General features: G+C 39.1%; 2 protein-coding genes across 6 annotated transcripts in view; both read left to right on the forward strand.

Annotated features, from left to right (window-relative positions):
* The window catches only part of myo3b (myosin IIIB), an 80103-nt gene extending 69481 nt beyond the window's left edge, over positions 1 to 10622 (forward strand). For all 5 annotated transcript variants that reach the window (XM_057336625.1, XM_057336626.1, XM_057336628.1 and 2 more), the window contains one exon: positions 10031 to 10622. The gene's annotated coding sequence lies outside the window, so the exon portion shown is untranslated. The remainder of the gene's footprint in view (positions 1 to 10030) is intronic.
* An 883-nt stretch (positions 10623 to 11505) lies between these two features.
* Positions 11506 to 14696, forward strand: sp5a (Sp5 transcription factor a). The gene is made up of 2 exons (XM_057336186.1): positions 11506 to 12399; positions 12810 to 14696. Exons 1-2 carry the CDS (start codon positions 12349 to 12351, stop codon positions 13869 to 13871), a joined length of 1113 nt encoding a protein of 370 aa, XP_057192169.1. The 5' UTR covers positions 11506 to 12348; the 3' UTR covers positions 13872 to 14696.
* Positions 14697 to 15131: the final 435 nt, after the last annotated feature.

Raw genomic sequence — 15131 nt, forward strand, 5'->3', positions numbered from 1 at the left:
AGGCAAATATCAACCACAGGTCAACCAAAAACAGTACATTTTTGGAGGGGTATAAAACGTTTTTGTGACTGAAGCCCATTGCACATTGAGTCCGAAATTTGTGTCCGAAATTTCCGCACGTTAAAAAATAAATACGAACTCACGTTGTGTCAATCACATTTACACACTGCCTCCGATATTTTCGTCCGTTGTAAAAAGATTCGGATCGGGTTCAATTTTATGCGTTTTTCACATCCATCAAGCATTTTGAGTGGCCTTTTTTATCAATTCAGAGACACCGTACAAACAAGAGCCAAACAAGAGCCAAATACGAAAAACGCATACGAAAATTTCGGACTGTATGTGCAAAGACCTTAAGAATAACAGGTTTTAACTGTAACATAAAAGTAAGGGTATTGTTTGTTTTACACAGAACAGGGATGCCCTCTTCAATGGCTCATATCAGCTTCCAACCACACAAAATATGGTAACACAGGAAAGAAAATTGAATTTATGACACCATTTTCCATTAAGACCATTTTCCATTCACCATTTAAAGTGATACTTCACCCAAGAATTGAAATTCTGTCATCATTGACTCACCTTCGAGTTGTTCCAAATGTGTATAAATGTCTTTGTTCTGATGAACACAGAGAAAGATATTTGGAAGAATGCTTATAACCAGACAGATCTTGCCCCCATTGACTCCCATAGTAGGAAAAAATATTTTATAATTTTTTTGTTCTGTTGAGCACAAATGAAGACATTTTGAAGAATGTAGGACAGCAGTTCTGGGGCACTTTTGATTACCATTGTTTTTTTTCCTACTATGGGAGTCAATGGGGGGCAAAATCTGTCTGGTTATAAGCATTCTTCCAAATATCTTTCTCTGTGTTCATCAGAACAAATAAATTCATACAGATTTGGAACAACTCGAAGGTGAGTGAATGAATTTCATTTTTGGGTGAACTAAGGCAGCTCTCCGAGGCTATTGCCATTGGTTCAGTTGTAGGTATGCGAATCAATTTTGGATCAACTTTAGCTGACAAGTTGCCCTGGCTCACACTAGCCTGACAGTAAAAATACTGTAATCTTCCTGTGAACTGTCACTGTCTGTACCCACACATGGATAAATAAACAATGCTAAAGTCAAGCGGCTATCGAGAGAAACGTCTTTCTGTTTCTCTCTCTACTTTCTGTGTTTACTGTGACAGACTGTCAGATCCAACACGTTTTGCCCTTATGCACACGACAGACAGTGCTGATGTCACATGGCATGAATGAATGAAGAATGTAATGACAGAGCTCACTGGCTGTGGAGATGATGACATCCTGTGGTGTGGTGATATTTAGGACAGACTTCCTGTTGATTTTCTACCCATATGTACAGAGTAACAAAGTATTTGAACACCTAAAGTCAGGATGTCCTTCCATTAGTTTACAATTTACTGTCAATAACATAAATATATTGAGAATACACAATCAAATTTCACAATCCAAACTTAAAATATGATTGAAAACCTATTGAAAAAGGGTTTTAATTGAAACACAGACTCTCTTACCAAAGAAGACACTTGGCAGATTATTGCTGACCAAAAAAATCACTCAAATAGAAATGAACAGAAAGTTAGACCTCTTACTTTTTTTACATAGTTTATGTTGTGATAAATAAATCATGAATGGATTATAATTTAAAAGTGAACTTCAGTGTTCCACTGACGGAACAGTGTGGTGAAAAAGTTAAAAATATCAAAGTAATCATGACTTTTCCAGCAAAACTGATCACAAAAGTTCAAACAAGTGTTCAAACACTACTCTACTATACAGTATGTGAAAAACAATACAGTTGGAATGTATGACTTTGCAATAAACAAACTTAAACAGTGTACAGATACTACATGGATAATGTGATGCTTGCGTCCTAAATTCTTTACTTTCACATGTTTGATGATAACACGATTTGAAAAGTGAAAAATAAAATAAATGTAATGCACTCACACGCGCGGAATTATTAGGTTCTGTCTGCATTCTGAGCACTTTTTGCATTCCATATACTGTAGTAAAAATGATATAGAGACCGAGTCTTTCACATGATAAAGACAGAGACCCTAAATGTATTCTAAATGTACAATATCAAAATCCTCTCAAATTTGTAAAAGAGGATTTTTGGAACGGGTCAAACGCAGATCCTTCTAATTCCAAAAAATCACCTTCTGCTTAGATTTATAAGGTTCTATCTTGCAAAACATTAATTGAAGCAATAGTTTTCAAGAAACACAAACACTTTACGTATAATTTGTTTTAAAACATGAAATTAGTGTTGTAATAATGTGTTGACATGTACAAATAGTTCCATTTAATGCTTTCTATGACATTTATTTAATATTTTAGGATGGCTATTTTTGTTCAAGTTAAGCATGAAAGGCAGTGCTAAATATTTTGTATACTACAGATGTTAATTTTAGGTAGGAACCTGGACTTTATTCCACAGAAGGTATTACAGGTAAAATGGCTTTCTCTTTAGAGATAAGTATATGACCGAAATAACATGCTCCTTGAATTAAATTTAAAGGGACACTTCACCCAAAGATAAAAATTCTGTCATCATTTACTCACCTTCGAGTTGTTCCAAACCTGTATAAATGCATTTGTTCTGATGAACACAGAGAAAGATATTTTTTGAAGAAAGCTCGGACACCATCGACTACCATAGCAGGATAAAGTGCTTTAGAATTTTTTTTGTTCTGTTGAACACAAAAAAAGACATTTTGAACAATTCAGGACAGTACTCAGTTCTGGGGCACTTTTCACTATTGTTGTCATTTTTTCCTACTATGGTAGTCAATCGGGTCCAAGAACTGTTTGGTTACAAGCATTCGTCCATAAATCTTTCTCTCTGTTCATCCAAAGAAAAGTTTTACAGGTTTAGAACAACATTTTTGGGTGAACTATGCCTTTAAGGCTTAATATTTTAAAGACATTTTAGAACTTAATTGAATACAGATGAAAATAGTGAACAACGAAAGCTGATCCTGATTGGTCCTCTTGTGTGCATTTAAAGTGTTGATGAACTCACCAATAGAACATTTTAGAACCAAGTCAGAGTTTGACCATATAGAACCGGTTAGTTTTCTAAACAAAAGTCTCCAAAATGTACACGACTTAAAGAAAAACCATGGCATATGTAAATAAGTTGTATAATAAATAACTCTTGGTAGAACCTGAGGTGACAATATATACTTATATCTTACATACTGTTTTAACCGTGTATGAGTAGAAGTTTTTGTTTTCATACGTTTTAATGTCATACTTTTTGTGCCATTTTTTGTGCACAAAAAATCCACTAAAATTATAAATGAAAGGTACTAAAGATGAATATATGATTTTCTAAAGCAATTGTGTACTCTTAGCTTTGAAGCAAATATTTATCAGCCCTAGTGAATATTTGGTGTTTAAAACAGCCCCGTGCTGTCGGTGATGAGACCTTATCTCATGGCGTCAGGCAATATCTGCATTTCAAAGCTTCGCATGCTTATGAAGGGTTTGAGGAATATCCTGCAATGCCTTTCTTATTTTTGATTCCCATTCTGATAATTCTTTCATTAAACACAGTTTATCAAACCAATAATGATATCATTCATCTCAATTCTCCTCAAGCAAGTGATTCTTTGCGTTTGATCCCCCCACAGAAAGACAAAGACACAAAACACAGAGATAGCTGAGTGTCATGTTGCTCTCTGAAATATTTTTCTATAGTTTGTTCATTAGACATGTTTTTTTCTGTAACTGTTCTCCAAACACCTCCATGAAAGATGCCCTGTCCTGATGTGAGATTCTGAAAGATGCACAGGACCAAACTGCTCACAAGCCAATTCGTAGCGCTGTTCTTGTTATTCATTTGCATATCTTCTAGTTCATCTGCAGTTGTTGACCCCTCGGGGCTCCAAAGAAAATTTGATCTTTAGTGAAGATGTAGAGAGATCTTGTTCTCTGAAAATCTGTCTCTGTTTCAAATTTACTCACGGTCAAGGAAACTTTATTTGATAAATAAAGGTTTTTTTAACTATGTGCGAATTTTGTGAACCTGAAACTTGTGTTGCATCCGCTCTTTGATGTGATGAACACGTAACAAAAACCGAACGACAAAGAGTTTTGCCAGTTACCCTGATTTTATTTTGCATATAAGCAAATTTATAGAAGCTTTTCAGGCGTATTAAACGTGCGCGTTAAAAGTCTGAGTTTTGATTCGATTGCTGATTATTGTAAAATTATAAGTAGATTTTTAGGAATGTCACACATGTAAACCCATGAAAACTTTCTTACTCTTGTTTGTGTTTCACTGGTTAACTTTTTGTATAGCAAACAAATTCTAAAAGCTTTAGCTAGGCTTATATGTTGTATTGAAACTCAGAGTTGTATATTATACAATATATATTATATATTGGAAGAAAGAAAGTCATACAGGTTTGAAATGACAAGAGGGTGATCTTGTCATTTCAAACCTGTATGACTTTCTTTCTTCCGCAGCGACGGTACCCATTGACTTGCACAGGTTTTGTGTCGATACAATAGAAGTGAATGGCTACCGTCACTGTTCGGTCCCCAACTTTCTTCAAAATATCTTCTTTTAAGTTTTGCAGAGGAAAGAATGTCATACAGGACTGAAATGACAAGAGGGTGAATAAATGAAGACTGAATGTGAACTATCCCTTATAATAACACATACGATTGTGTGCGTGAGTAGTTCTAAAGGTAGCCGGCGTGTCCAGTTTCACTGAGGTTGGATGCGGCAGTAATGAGAATATTCTGCGAGGATGATTCCCTGTCTGAGAATATTTGGTTCTTCTGAAGAGCGGCAGCTGAAATGGGTCACTCTAACACCCGCGAGTGCCTATTTAAAAAACATTGAATCCCTTAAGAAAGATCTTGCTCCCTAGATTATTTCGGCCTTGTTTTGCCGTGAATATCCATTTTAATCAAGCTCTCTAGTTTTTGCGCTCGTGAGAAGTCTTCCTCCGGTGAGGACTGTCCTTCAGCAGTTTCGGCGGTTAACCGCGACAATATCAAACTGAAGAATTTGTGCGTGCCATCAAGTTTACGACTGAAAAGCAGGGAGCGTATTCAACCTGGCTTTGGAAATAATCCTCGCCGCGATTTTGATTGTCAAGCGCAATCCTTTTATTGACAGTCAAAGCGAGTGAACATCCAAGATCTCGTGTCAGAAGCTTAGCTGACGTAAACAATGTTGGCCCTGCACCTGTGCTCTTTAATATCTCAATAACTCTCCATAAAACAAGGACAGCCTATTCTTTCCACTCATTAAAGCGCTTTTGCGTCTGGAGCGACCGACGGTCTCTTTTAATGTGGTCCGCACGCCGCCAGAGATTTCTTTCCTCCGTTTTAACTGTTTGTTCTCGACTGCGAGTTTTCTTTTCCAAGTATGCACAGCAATGTGGCACCTTTCAGATATTTCGCGAGCGTAATCTTTAGATAGAGGAGTATTTATTGCCAGACAGCACACGCTCTCGCACTAATAGACAGGGTGGACTTCAAAGGAGGAACACAAATAGACTGGCATTGTCCTGCCTCTATATCCTCTAGAGTTCAAAGGAAGAGTTTTGAATAGCAGTGCTTCCAAAGCCTCTTTCAGACCTGCTGGGATGTAAAGCAGGTAACCTGCTGTTGATACACAAGAACACACACACACTCACATATATGTTCCTTATGTCGCAGTTCCTTTTTTTTGCAAAAGTCGTCTCGTAATCACGCCGGCGTAATGAAAGTAAACACTTCACTTTGTCGTCTTAGCGTTCCCGCTGCCTTGCAGAATAAACAGGCAGGATATTTGCAGATTAGCACGCCGATGCTTCGGCTCTGACTGATGTGTGACAGACAGACCGGCGTAAGACTTAAACAGATGTCGGGTACAGGAGCGGGCGAGCTCCCTAAAGACTGATTTAATGAAGAACGGAGGAGAAAGAGAGCGAGAGGTAGCGTAAGATGTAGAAAGAGAAGGCCTGAGAGGGGGAGAAGGAGATAAAAGAGCGAGTGGAGGACGCACATCAAAGACTTGCTAATGATGCTGGATGCCATTAGGGCTTGTAGTGGCCTTTGTTTCGGCTTCCTAACACCTGCAATTTGTTGAGGGCTTTCTGTGCCCCGCTGAATTACCCACATTTGCATGAGCACTGAGCGAATACCGGAGGGATAAAAGTAGGAGATTTTACCCCGCTGCATATGGACTCGTGGCCGAATCTTGCCTGTATTCGTCGTTTGCATTAGTTGTTACTGAGCTGTTAGCCCAGTTAGAGAGTTACGTTTTATTAAACTGGACTTTAGTCTGTGAAAAGATTCGAAGAAGTGTGCTAATTTAAAAATGTGTCTTATAATTGTGGAGACTTTTATGTCCTAGGATTGGGTTTTTTTCTATTGTTATAGGTCACACTTATTTTTTTCTTGGAAACCTTTTAACCACGTCATTTACTTTTGCTACCTTTTAAGAAGCCTTTTTCTGTGTATAACTTAATATATAATTGCCCAGTTTCACAGACCAGGCTTATCTTAAGATAGGACTAGGCCTTAGTTAAATTAGTAAGGGATAATGTACAGGCAGCCGGTTGTTATCGCAGAAATAAGCCCCGACTTGTATCACACTGGAGGGGCTTATTTCACGATAACAGCCGGCTGCTTGTACATTATCCCGCTTATTACACGGCTAATTGCCACATGAGAAAAAAACTGGACATGAAATGTGAATTTGAAATATTTTATTTCAAGTTTTTAAAGCATTCGTTTTATTTTAAGTGCATGATTTATTCAGGTAAGTGTCATTTTCAGGAGTGTCACATCCATAACGGTACATATTCCTCATGAATGGGCACATGACGTGCATTTTAATTCACAGAAATCCTACAAAATTTGTCGTCTCCCAAAAAACTTGTCCATTACGCATGTTTATTTCCCTTTTTAAATAGACTGACATTATTCTGACGCTTAGACTCTATCAACAAGGGTTTAGTAAAATATAAACAAGATGGTTCAATATATTTGTAACAAACACATTCTCTGAGCCTTTTTATGTCACATCCTAAAGTCTCCTAAAAAGGTTTAAAATGCGGTTTCTGCCAATCTCATATTAATCTTGAGTACCTATAGAGTAGTATTGTATACTTCGTATCTTCGAAGAGTATTTAGTTTGATCACATTTATAAAAGATAGATACAGCTGTACGATTATTTCCGAAAGCATACAGCGCATGCGGGGGGGAGGGGTAGGCTGAACTAAAGCACGTGCGCACCCATTGCCAACAAAACGCAGACATCAGTTTCACTCACCGCATGCCTTTCATGTCCGGCATCTTTTAGCGCTGGGCGGCTCCATATATCAGTTTCAAACCATCTCCAAATCCAGCGTTATATCCACCATTTATATAACATTCATCACCCAAATGCAGTGAACAAACAAACACCTGAACTTCGCGAACGTATGCTCTCTCTCTCTCTCTCCTGCACACAAGTGAAAGTGATGTCTGCTCATGCTCCTTCTCCTGCTCTCCTTGCTGCCGCATGGGCGTGCTGCGTGGTTTTCCGGGAGAATTGTCCAATAAGGGACTAAGAAAAATTGTTATGAAACAGTTTTATATGTTCGAAAAAAACTTTCCGAAACCTGTACGATCGCTGGGGGAGTGTATCGAGCACAGAAATACTATGTAATACGCCCAACTCGTTTTATGACAAGCATGAGAAGACAGCACATTTAACATCGTAAAGAAGTCAGAATGCATGACACACCATTGCACCACCCCTTTAAATTCCACAGGACCAAAACATTTTTGAACATTTTTAAATATGAAAATCCGTGTCTTTAACAAAGCCAGACCTACACATGGCCATATGGGAGCGCATATAGCCCATATCTCCTGCAAATGAGCTAAAGTTTCTCTTATACTGCGGGGCTTGGATAGAGGTCTGGGGAAAATCAGAGCATGAAATTGTGATTAGCCCCTGTTGTTTGTGCAGACCAGGAATAGGCTACAGGACTTGGCATGGCCAAAGGTGTAACCTGTTTTGTTTGGCCTTGCTGAAGCCCTCCCAGATGGTGCTCGCAGCTGCCACTGAGTAAACCCAAGGAGGGCGAACGGTGAGAGAAGCGGCCGGGACCCGTTTACATTGAGGAGGAAAACAACAAATCTGTTCCTTATATTCAGGGCAGGCAATGGAAAGAGACTTGTCCAATCTATTTCTTTCTGGGTTCAGATCCTCATAAGGAAGAAAAAAGACATGAAGAGAAGACCCAACTATTAGATATCCAAACCAATACATGGGAAATCCCACAGGGGGTAAAATCACAATTGAGACCACTTTAATATCTCAATCATGTCTCCTAGAGACCAGTGCAATTAAATGGAGATTATTGCTGAAGTCTCCTGCTTCTTCGATTTTTCTTTTTCGGTCTCGACTGTTTATTGGCCAAGATATGCTGGCCTTTAGTTTTACAAAATGTCAGCTATTAAAACAATTCTTGTAAGTTGGCAGCTAGGACGCCAGAAATAAACCATAAAAATGACAGTTTTCCCTGTAAAATTACATGTTTTGCCTGGTTTTTCTTGTAAATTTGCTGTCTTTTTTGTGATTTTATGATTTTTTTTACCATATTTTCAAAGATAAACTGTGAAAAAATCCTGTAAAAAAAAACATTTTCCAGCAGCAGGGGAACTAGAAATAAACCGTAAAAATAACAGTGTTTTTCTTGTGAATTTGCGCTCTTTTCTGTCATTTTACTTTTTTGACCGTAAATGAAAAGTACGTGGAAATACATGTTTTTTAATAACATAAAAAACGGTAAAATTCTGTAAAATTACAGTTTTTGAAATTGTACGTGGAAAATCTGTAAAATTCCGTGTTTTTTTTACAGTGTAGTCTATTTTTATTTATGAAAGTCCATGAAAAGGATCATGAAGGAACATCCTTTGAGTAACACAGTTTTTGTCTTTTATTGAATAACTCTTTTAACATCATCCACTGAATTGCCATTGTTACCATTGTTTTATGTTCGTTTGTGTACAAGCTTGTTTGCTGAGATTCCCTTTGAATCTGAATGTTCGCTGTAGATTCGAACTGCAAAATTTCATTAATTCAGCAACAGAGTGTCCATTTTCTCAAGGACCAACATCTGCACTAGGCTTCACACACGCTAAAATAGTTCTCCAAATCTGAAATTAGTAAATATTCCTGAACTACGTCTTCTGGCCCCTCGGTATATTCCAAAACCTCTGATCATGCTCAAGAAAGCCAGACGTGACCCTAACAATTACCACTGGCCGGTGGGAACAGAGCAGGTCAAAGCGTTATTGCCACACACAGCGCCGGGCGGGTGTTCAAGGGGCGACCTCTCCCTCATCCCCTGACCCGAGGCCCATCGGCGCACCGCTTCAGCTCTGCCTTTTAAGCGTGCGGCCTGAGAACAAGCAACGCTATCGGATTTCAGGGAAAATGTTGAAAATTAGCAAGAGCAGAGTCAAGCTACACGGCGTCGAGGGCAGAACACAATGGCAGCTTTCTGTCAGGGAGAGACTTCAAAGAGCCACTGAGTGACTACTCTGAGTTGGACTTTGTTGTAGATCACTGAGGAAATTCACAGATGTTTTCTCATACGAGACACCATTACAGAGGCTCTCGTTCCCGGTAGCCCCGAGCATTTCTCTCGCTCTCAATCTCTTCTGCTTGTGTGCGAGACAGATGTGGAACTCCGTCTTTCTTCTTTTCTTTCTTTATTTTCTTCTGCTGTCTGTCCAGAGCACATGAAAAGTTAGACATTGGCTCTGACCTGTCCAAAAGAAGCCCTAACATGAAACTTACTGTTGACGAACAGTCAAAAACTCACCAAAGATGTACCATCGCAGTCAGAGCTGTCAAGACCCGCTTTAAAGTTTTGTGTCACCGTTCAACTCTTATCGTAAACTGATGTTTTACTTTCTTTCCATCTCATTTGATTTAGTAACATCATTGTTCTTAATCTGCTGAAAACTAATTGATCTTTACTTCTTTTACAGATCGCCGCCTTCTACCTTTGGCTGCAAAATGTGCGTATGTAATCATGAGGAATAGTCATTTATGTATGCATCATTTTCTCAGTGTTTTATATGTGTATTTATTTTAAATGACACATTTGCTGTTAATTATATTATGTCTTTCAATGGCAGCCTTTTGATATTAAATATTTAAATATACAATTTAATATTTAAAAGAATATGTTGCCAAAAATAATTTGATGAGTGAAATGGGAAGATGTGACATTTTGTGGTCCCTTGTTTCTTTTTTTGAATCTTGATTTGTGAATCCAATACAGTATTTTGCGTCTGGCAGAACAGTGTGAACATCATCTTGTTTTGCAGTCCAAAAAATGATTTATGGATTTTATAGAAGAAGAGCAATGCTGCATCATTGGCTCTTAATGCAAGTACGTATCGGTTACAATGATCTTTGAAAACTTATGGGAGCACAGTTTTGAAAAGAAACCATGGAAAATAATACACTGCTTTAATGGCATGTTTGTGTTTGGCTTATGTTTAAACCATGTACGTCTTACTGTTTTCAAACTTTTATCAACTGTTTTGTATTCTGTGTAAGAAATTAAAAAATAAGTTTGCTAATTGATCATGGTTTGTCAACTCATTTAACACGAACTTAAAAAACATAACATTTTCAAAAACTTGTCCACAAGGTGGATTTCAATCTTTATTTTTTTCTGTGCACTTAGGAATACACTTTCTTGCAATGACACGATCATAATAGCATGCACTTTATAACTAGAGGTGAAAAAACAGAATTGTGCCCACTTGCATTCTTTCGTGGACTTTAGGAAAACCAAGCTGTCCTCTTGTCCCAGTGGGATATCCCCCCTCTCTCCCCCCACTACTGTGTGCAGAGCAGGAGAAACCTTAATCCCATCAAAGGCGCTGATCTACTTTCAATATCAACCACTCCAAACTGCTGGAAAGGGACTGTTTAAAAAGTCATAGATTAGAGACATGTCTCTGTGGGTGTTCGCTTGTACACGGTTTCTTCTTTTTTTTTTTAGTCTGTAACCTTTAAAGAAACCTGTCTCCGCCTGCAAAACTCAACTTAAAGCGGTCTACATTTCAGATCCTTCACGTTTTAGCGCTTTATGTTTGTAAAAGAGGTGTCACGTGGTCGCATTAAAAGCTTGCCTGGTTCAGGGTGGAGCAGAGGGAGGAGAACTGGAAAATGTTCAGACTTTCTCAAAGATTGCATCTCCTCCTCTTTCCAGCCTCTAACTGCGCATCACAGAACGAAGACATCGTCGTCATCATCATGTCACTTCCACACCTTGATGGGTTGAGTCTGACTGACATGAGATGTGTGATTGTTCATTCTTAAATACTTTGTCTGCTGTGAAGATAGTTTTTGTAACTAATAATCATTTTTACTGGGCCTATTTAATTTCGTTTTAAAACGTTTCAATTACTTGCAACTAACTTTTATTCATTTTTTCGTTTATTTACCCTCTTTGAGAATATTATTGTCATTGTTTGTTGTGTTGACAGTTGAAGAAAAGTTTAAAACTTTCTTTGGTCTTCAAACGTGGTCAGTTATGTAACATATCTGCTCACTAAAAAACGTGTTATTGTTTCTGAGTATTACTTTTAAGTATTCATTTTCATCGTCGCGTATTGATATAATGAAAACTCCTCGATGTGACATAACAGTGATTTCTGTTTGCTTGTGATTATTAAGACCACAAGAAGGCTACGCGTGAACTTTACACCGAGTCAAATGATTTCTTCTTTTGAAGTTATCAGCGCGCGCGAGATCTCTGGAGATAACACACAGCGTCATTGTCGCACAACAAATCCTTAATTACAGAAAGGGGGATCGGGTGACTCCGGCATCCAATAGCTGGGGTCTCCAGGCGGCGAGGGGGTCTTTGATCAAGAAAATCCAATTATTTGTGTATATACATTTCCCACATAGTGATTACTTCATTAATTGTCCCGCCTTTATCCCCACCAGTCCCATCCCCCCTTAATAATCAGCCCTTTTATCCAGACCAACAAACACACCATAGGAGCTTTGTGTGGATTCAGAGGATTTGCTTCCCCCTCTCAAAGAGCCGCTCTTCTTTGATGATTGGGCAGCGGCGAACTTCAAAGTCATAAATCTCACTCCTGACTGGCTGGCGGCCCACCAAAGTCCTTATCAAATCCTAAGAAGTGATTCTTCACTCTCTCAGATAGTCCGGGGATAGCTGGAGGAGAGGAAGCGCTTTTCCACGAGAACGCCTTATTTCGGCGCACCGAGTTTGGTTTGTTTGAATTGGGAAGCTTGAGGAACTCGAGGAAGTGTTGCCATGGCAGCTGTGGCTGTGCTGCGGAACGAAACACTACAGGCATTTCTCCAGGTTGGTGAAAAGTTTGAGATGTTATTGAAAATGTGTTTCAACCTGTTCGTCGCTGTAATATGTGCGTAATATCAACGGTGCGTGCTTTGCAGGAACAAACAACTAAGCAAACATGCGCCTTAAACGAAGCATTGCAACTTTTTTATTTCACATTTAATTGTGGCAAACTTTTCTTAACTTTATTTTGTGACATGTATCTCAATTTGATCAACGGCTTGTTTTTGGTATATTTTAAAAATATAAGTAGCCTACTGTATTATCGTATTGGATGACACGAATGCGTAATGCGTCGTCTCCTTACGCACTGTAAAATAAAAGCAAACGGATACATTTTGTAGTTCAAAGTTTTCACATAAACTTTAACGCAGTCACCTATGGATGTTAACCCCTGGCTCCTCTTTGTGATGCAGGATCGCACTCCAAACTCCTCGCCGGAAAACAGCAAACATTCTCCTTTGGCACTTTTGGCGGCTACGTGTAACCGGATCGGTCACCATCACGGCACCACTCCCACGGACTTTATTCAAGTTCCCTTCGACAGCACCCTAGCTTCGCCCTCGCGGATTTTCCACCCGTGGACTAACGAGGCAACCCCCCCGTCCACGCTTTCCAGCAATTCTTCGTTTGGACTATCCTCGAAATCTCACCAGCTGGGTTCGTACACCTCCCACCATGAGCTCCCGTTGACCCCTCCGGCCGACCCCACGTATCCATATGACTTCTCCCCCGTGAAAATGTTGCCGTGCTCCATGCAGTCGTTACAATCATCTTGCCCGCCCACGTACGTCCCCGCGGTTACCTACGCAGCACCGACCCCGATCCCACCCGCGATGACCGGTTTCGTAACGGGACACTCGGGCCTGGTCCATCAACAGCAGAGACAGCTGTCTCCGAACCCGGGGGACGATATACCGTGGTGGAGCCTTCAGCAAGGCAACCACGTCAACCACCCGTCAACTCTCGCCCCCCATCGCTTTCCAATCCAACGGGGTCTGGTGCTTGGACACACGGACTTTGCGCAGTACCAGACCCAAATCGCAGCTCTTCTCCACACCAAATCCCCGCTGGCCACCGCCCGCCGATGCCGGAGATGTCGGTGTCCTAACTGTCAATCATCCAGCTCAAGCGACGAGCCCGGGAAAAAGAAGCAGCACATCTGTCACATTCCTGGATGCGGGAAAGTATACGGCAAAACCTCGCACCTGAAAGCGCACCTGCGCTGGCACTCGGGAGAGAGACCCTTCGTGTGTAACTGGCTCTTCTGTGGGAAAAGTTTCACCAGGTCGGACGAGTTACAGAGACATCTGAGGACTCATACCGGAGAAAAACGCTTTGTGTGTCCGGACTGCTGCAAACGGTTTATGAGGAGCGATCACTTGGCCAAACATGTCAAGACGCACCAGAATAAGAAAAGCAAAAGTCACGAAAAGACATCTGAATATGTGAAAAGAGAAGACTTGAGACCTGTGTAGTTGACTATAGATCGCTTTAGACTAGTGCAATAAAATCGTGACAAAGTTCAGGATTCTAATGAGGTGAAATGTTGGATTTTTTTCTTTTCTTTTTTTTAAAAAGTCAGTTCTTTTCATTGAAACAGCTTCGTGAGACTTACTGCACTGGGAGCCTTCTTCGGACTTGTAAATATACTTTTCAAGTCGTTCACAGTTCCTAAAGGGACCCTGGAAAATGTTTTGTATTTCTGAGCTACCCAAAAACATTAACAAGTTTTAACTTGTGTTGAAATCCTTGTCTTCGGTGGAAGATTTCTTTATCCTGTAGATACATTGATAGCTTTTGTTGAATGAAAGTGTCCGTTTTTCGCTCCTTGTGGGGTGTCTAGCATGCTATTAAAAACAATCTGTTACACCTATGAAGTAATGTGTGAAAATAAAGAGTATGACTTGTACATTCCATTTAAGCAAAGTGGTGAGATGTAGTTGTAAAAACAGAAATTATTTTTTGAAGAGAAAATCAGGGGTCAAATGTGAAATTTGAAGTTTTATAGCGTGACAGAGAAACAGTGAAACTGTTGGTAAGTTGGTGACTGTGTAAATGCCCAAACTGAACCAAGAATAAAACACTTGAGTTTTATCTTTCTGGTATCAGCAACATGTGGTGATATTATTTTCCGCCCAAGACAGCAATTTATACATCTTTATATGATTTGAAAAACAAAGTCAGCCAAAATGACAATAAAGCAAGCATTACATTACCATCACTGCATTTTCTCCTATTCATTTAGACATCTTTTCTTTTACACAAAATAACAGAAACAGTCTGAATCTGAACATGTAATTATAACATTATATTTTACTATCGAATTGCATGCGTCACATTTAAACGAATGAAAGTTTTTGGGGTGATTCTTAGATAAACGTCATAGATATAGTGTCCATGTGAATTTATGATTAAAAAATAGAACATTACATCTATGAGTAGCACTTTCTTTTACAGTTTTCTTGTTATACAGGTTAGATGTACATACTATAGTAATAACATTAAATTATGCATTAAAGCCATAATAGTAAATACGCTAATTATTATTATTATTATTCAGTGCTTATTTGAGTAATAACACTAACAAAGACATCTTAAAATAAAGCATATAAAGATGATTTAAATCAACTGCATAAATACAACCGATCAGTTTTTGTCAATCCAGATCTAATTTGTTCACACTCTGATATTGATTACGTTGCTGAATTGAAACTGAATCGAGTCTGTGTTTAGCT

This window comes from Triplophysa rosa, linkage group LG6 (assembly GCF_024868665.1).
Source record: "Triplophysa rosa linkage group LG6, Trosa_1v2, whole genome shotgun sequence".
Lineage (NCBI taxonomy): Eukaryota > Metazoa > Chordata > Actinopteri > Cypriniformes > Nemacheilidae > Triplophysa > Triplophysa rosa.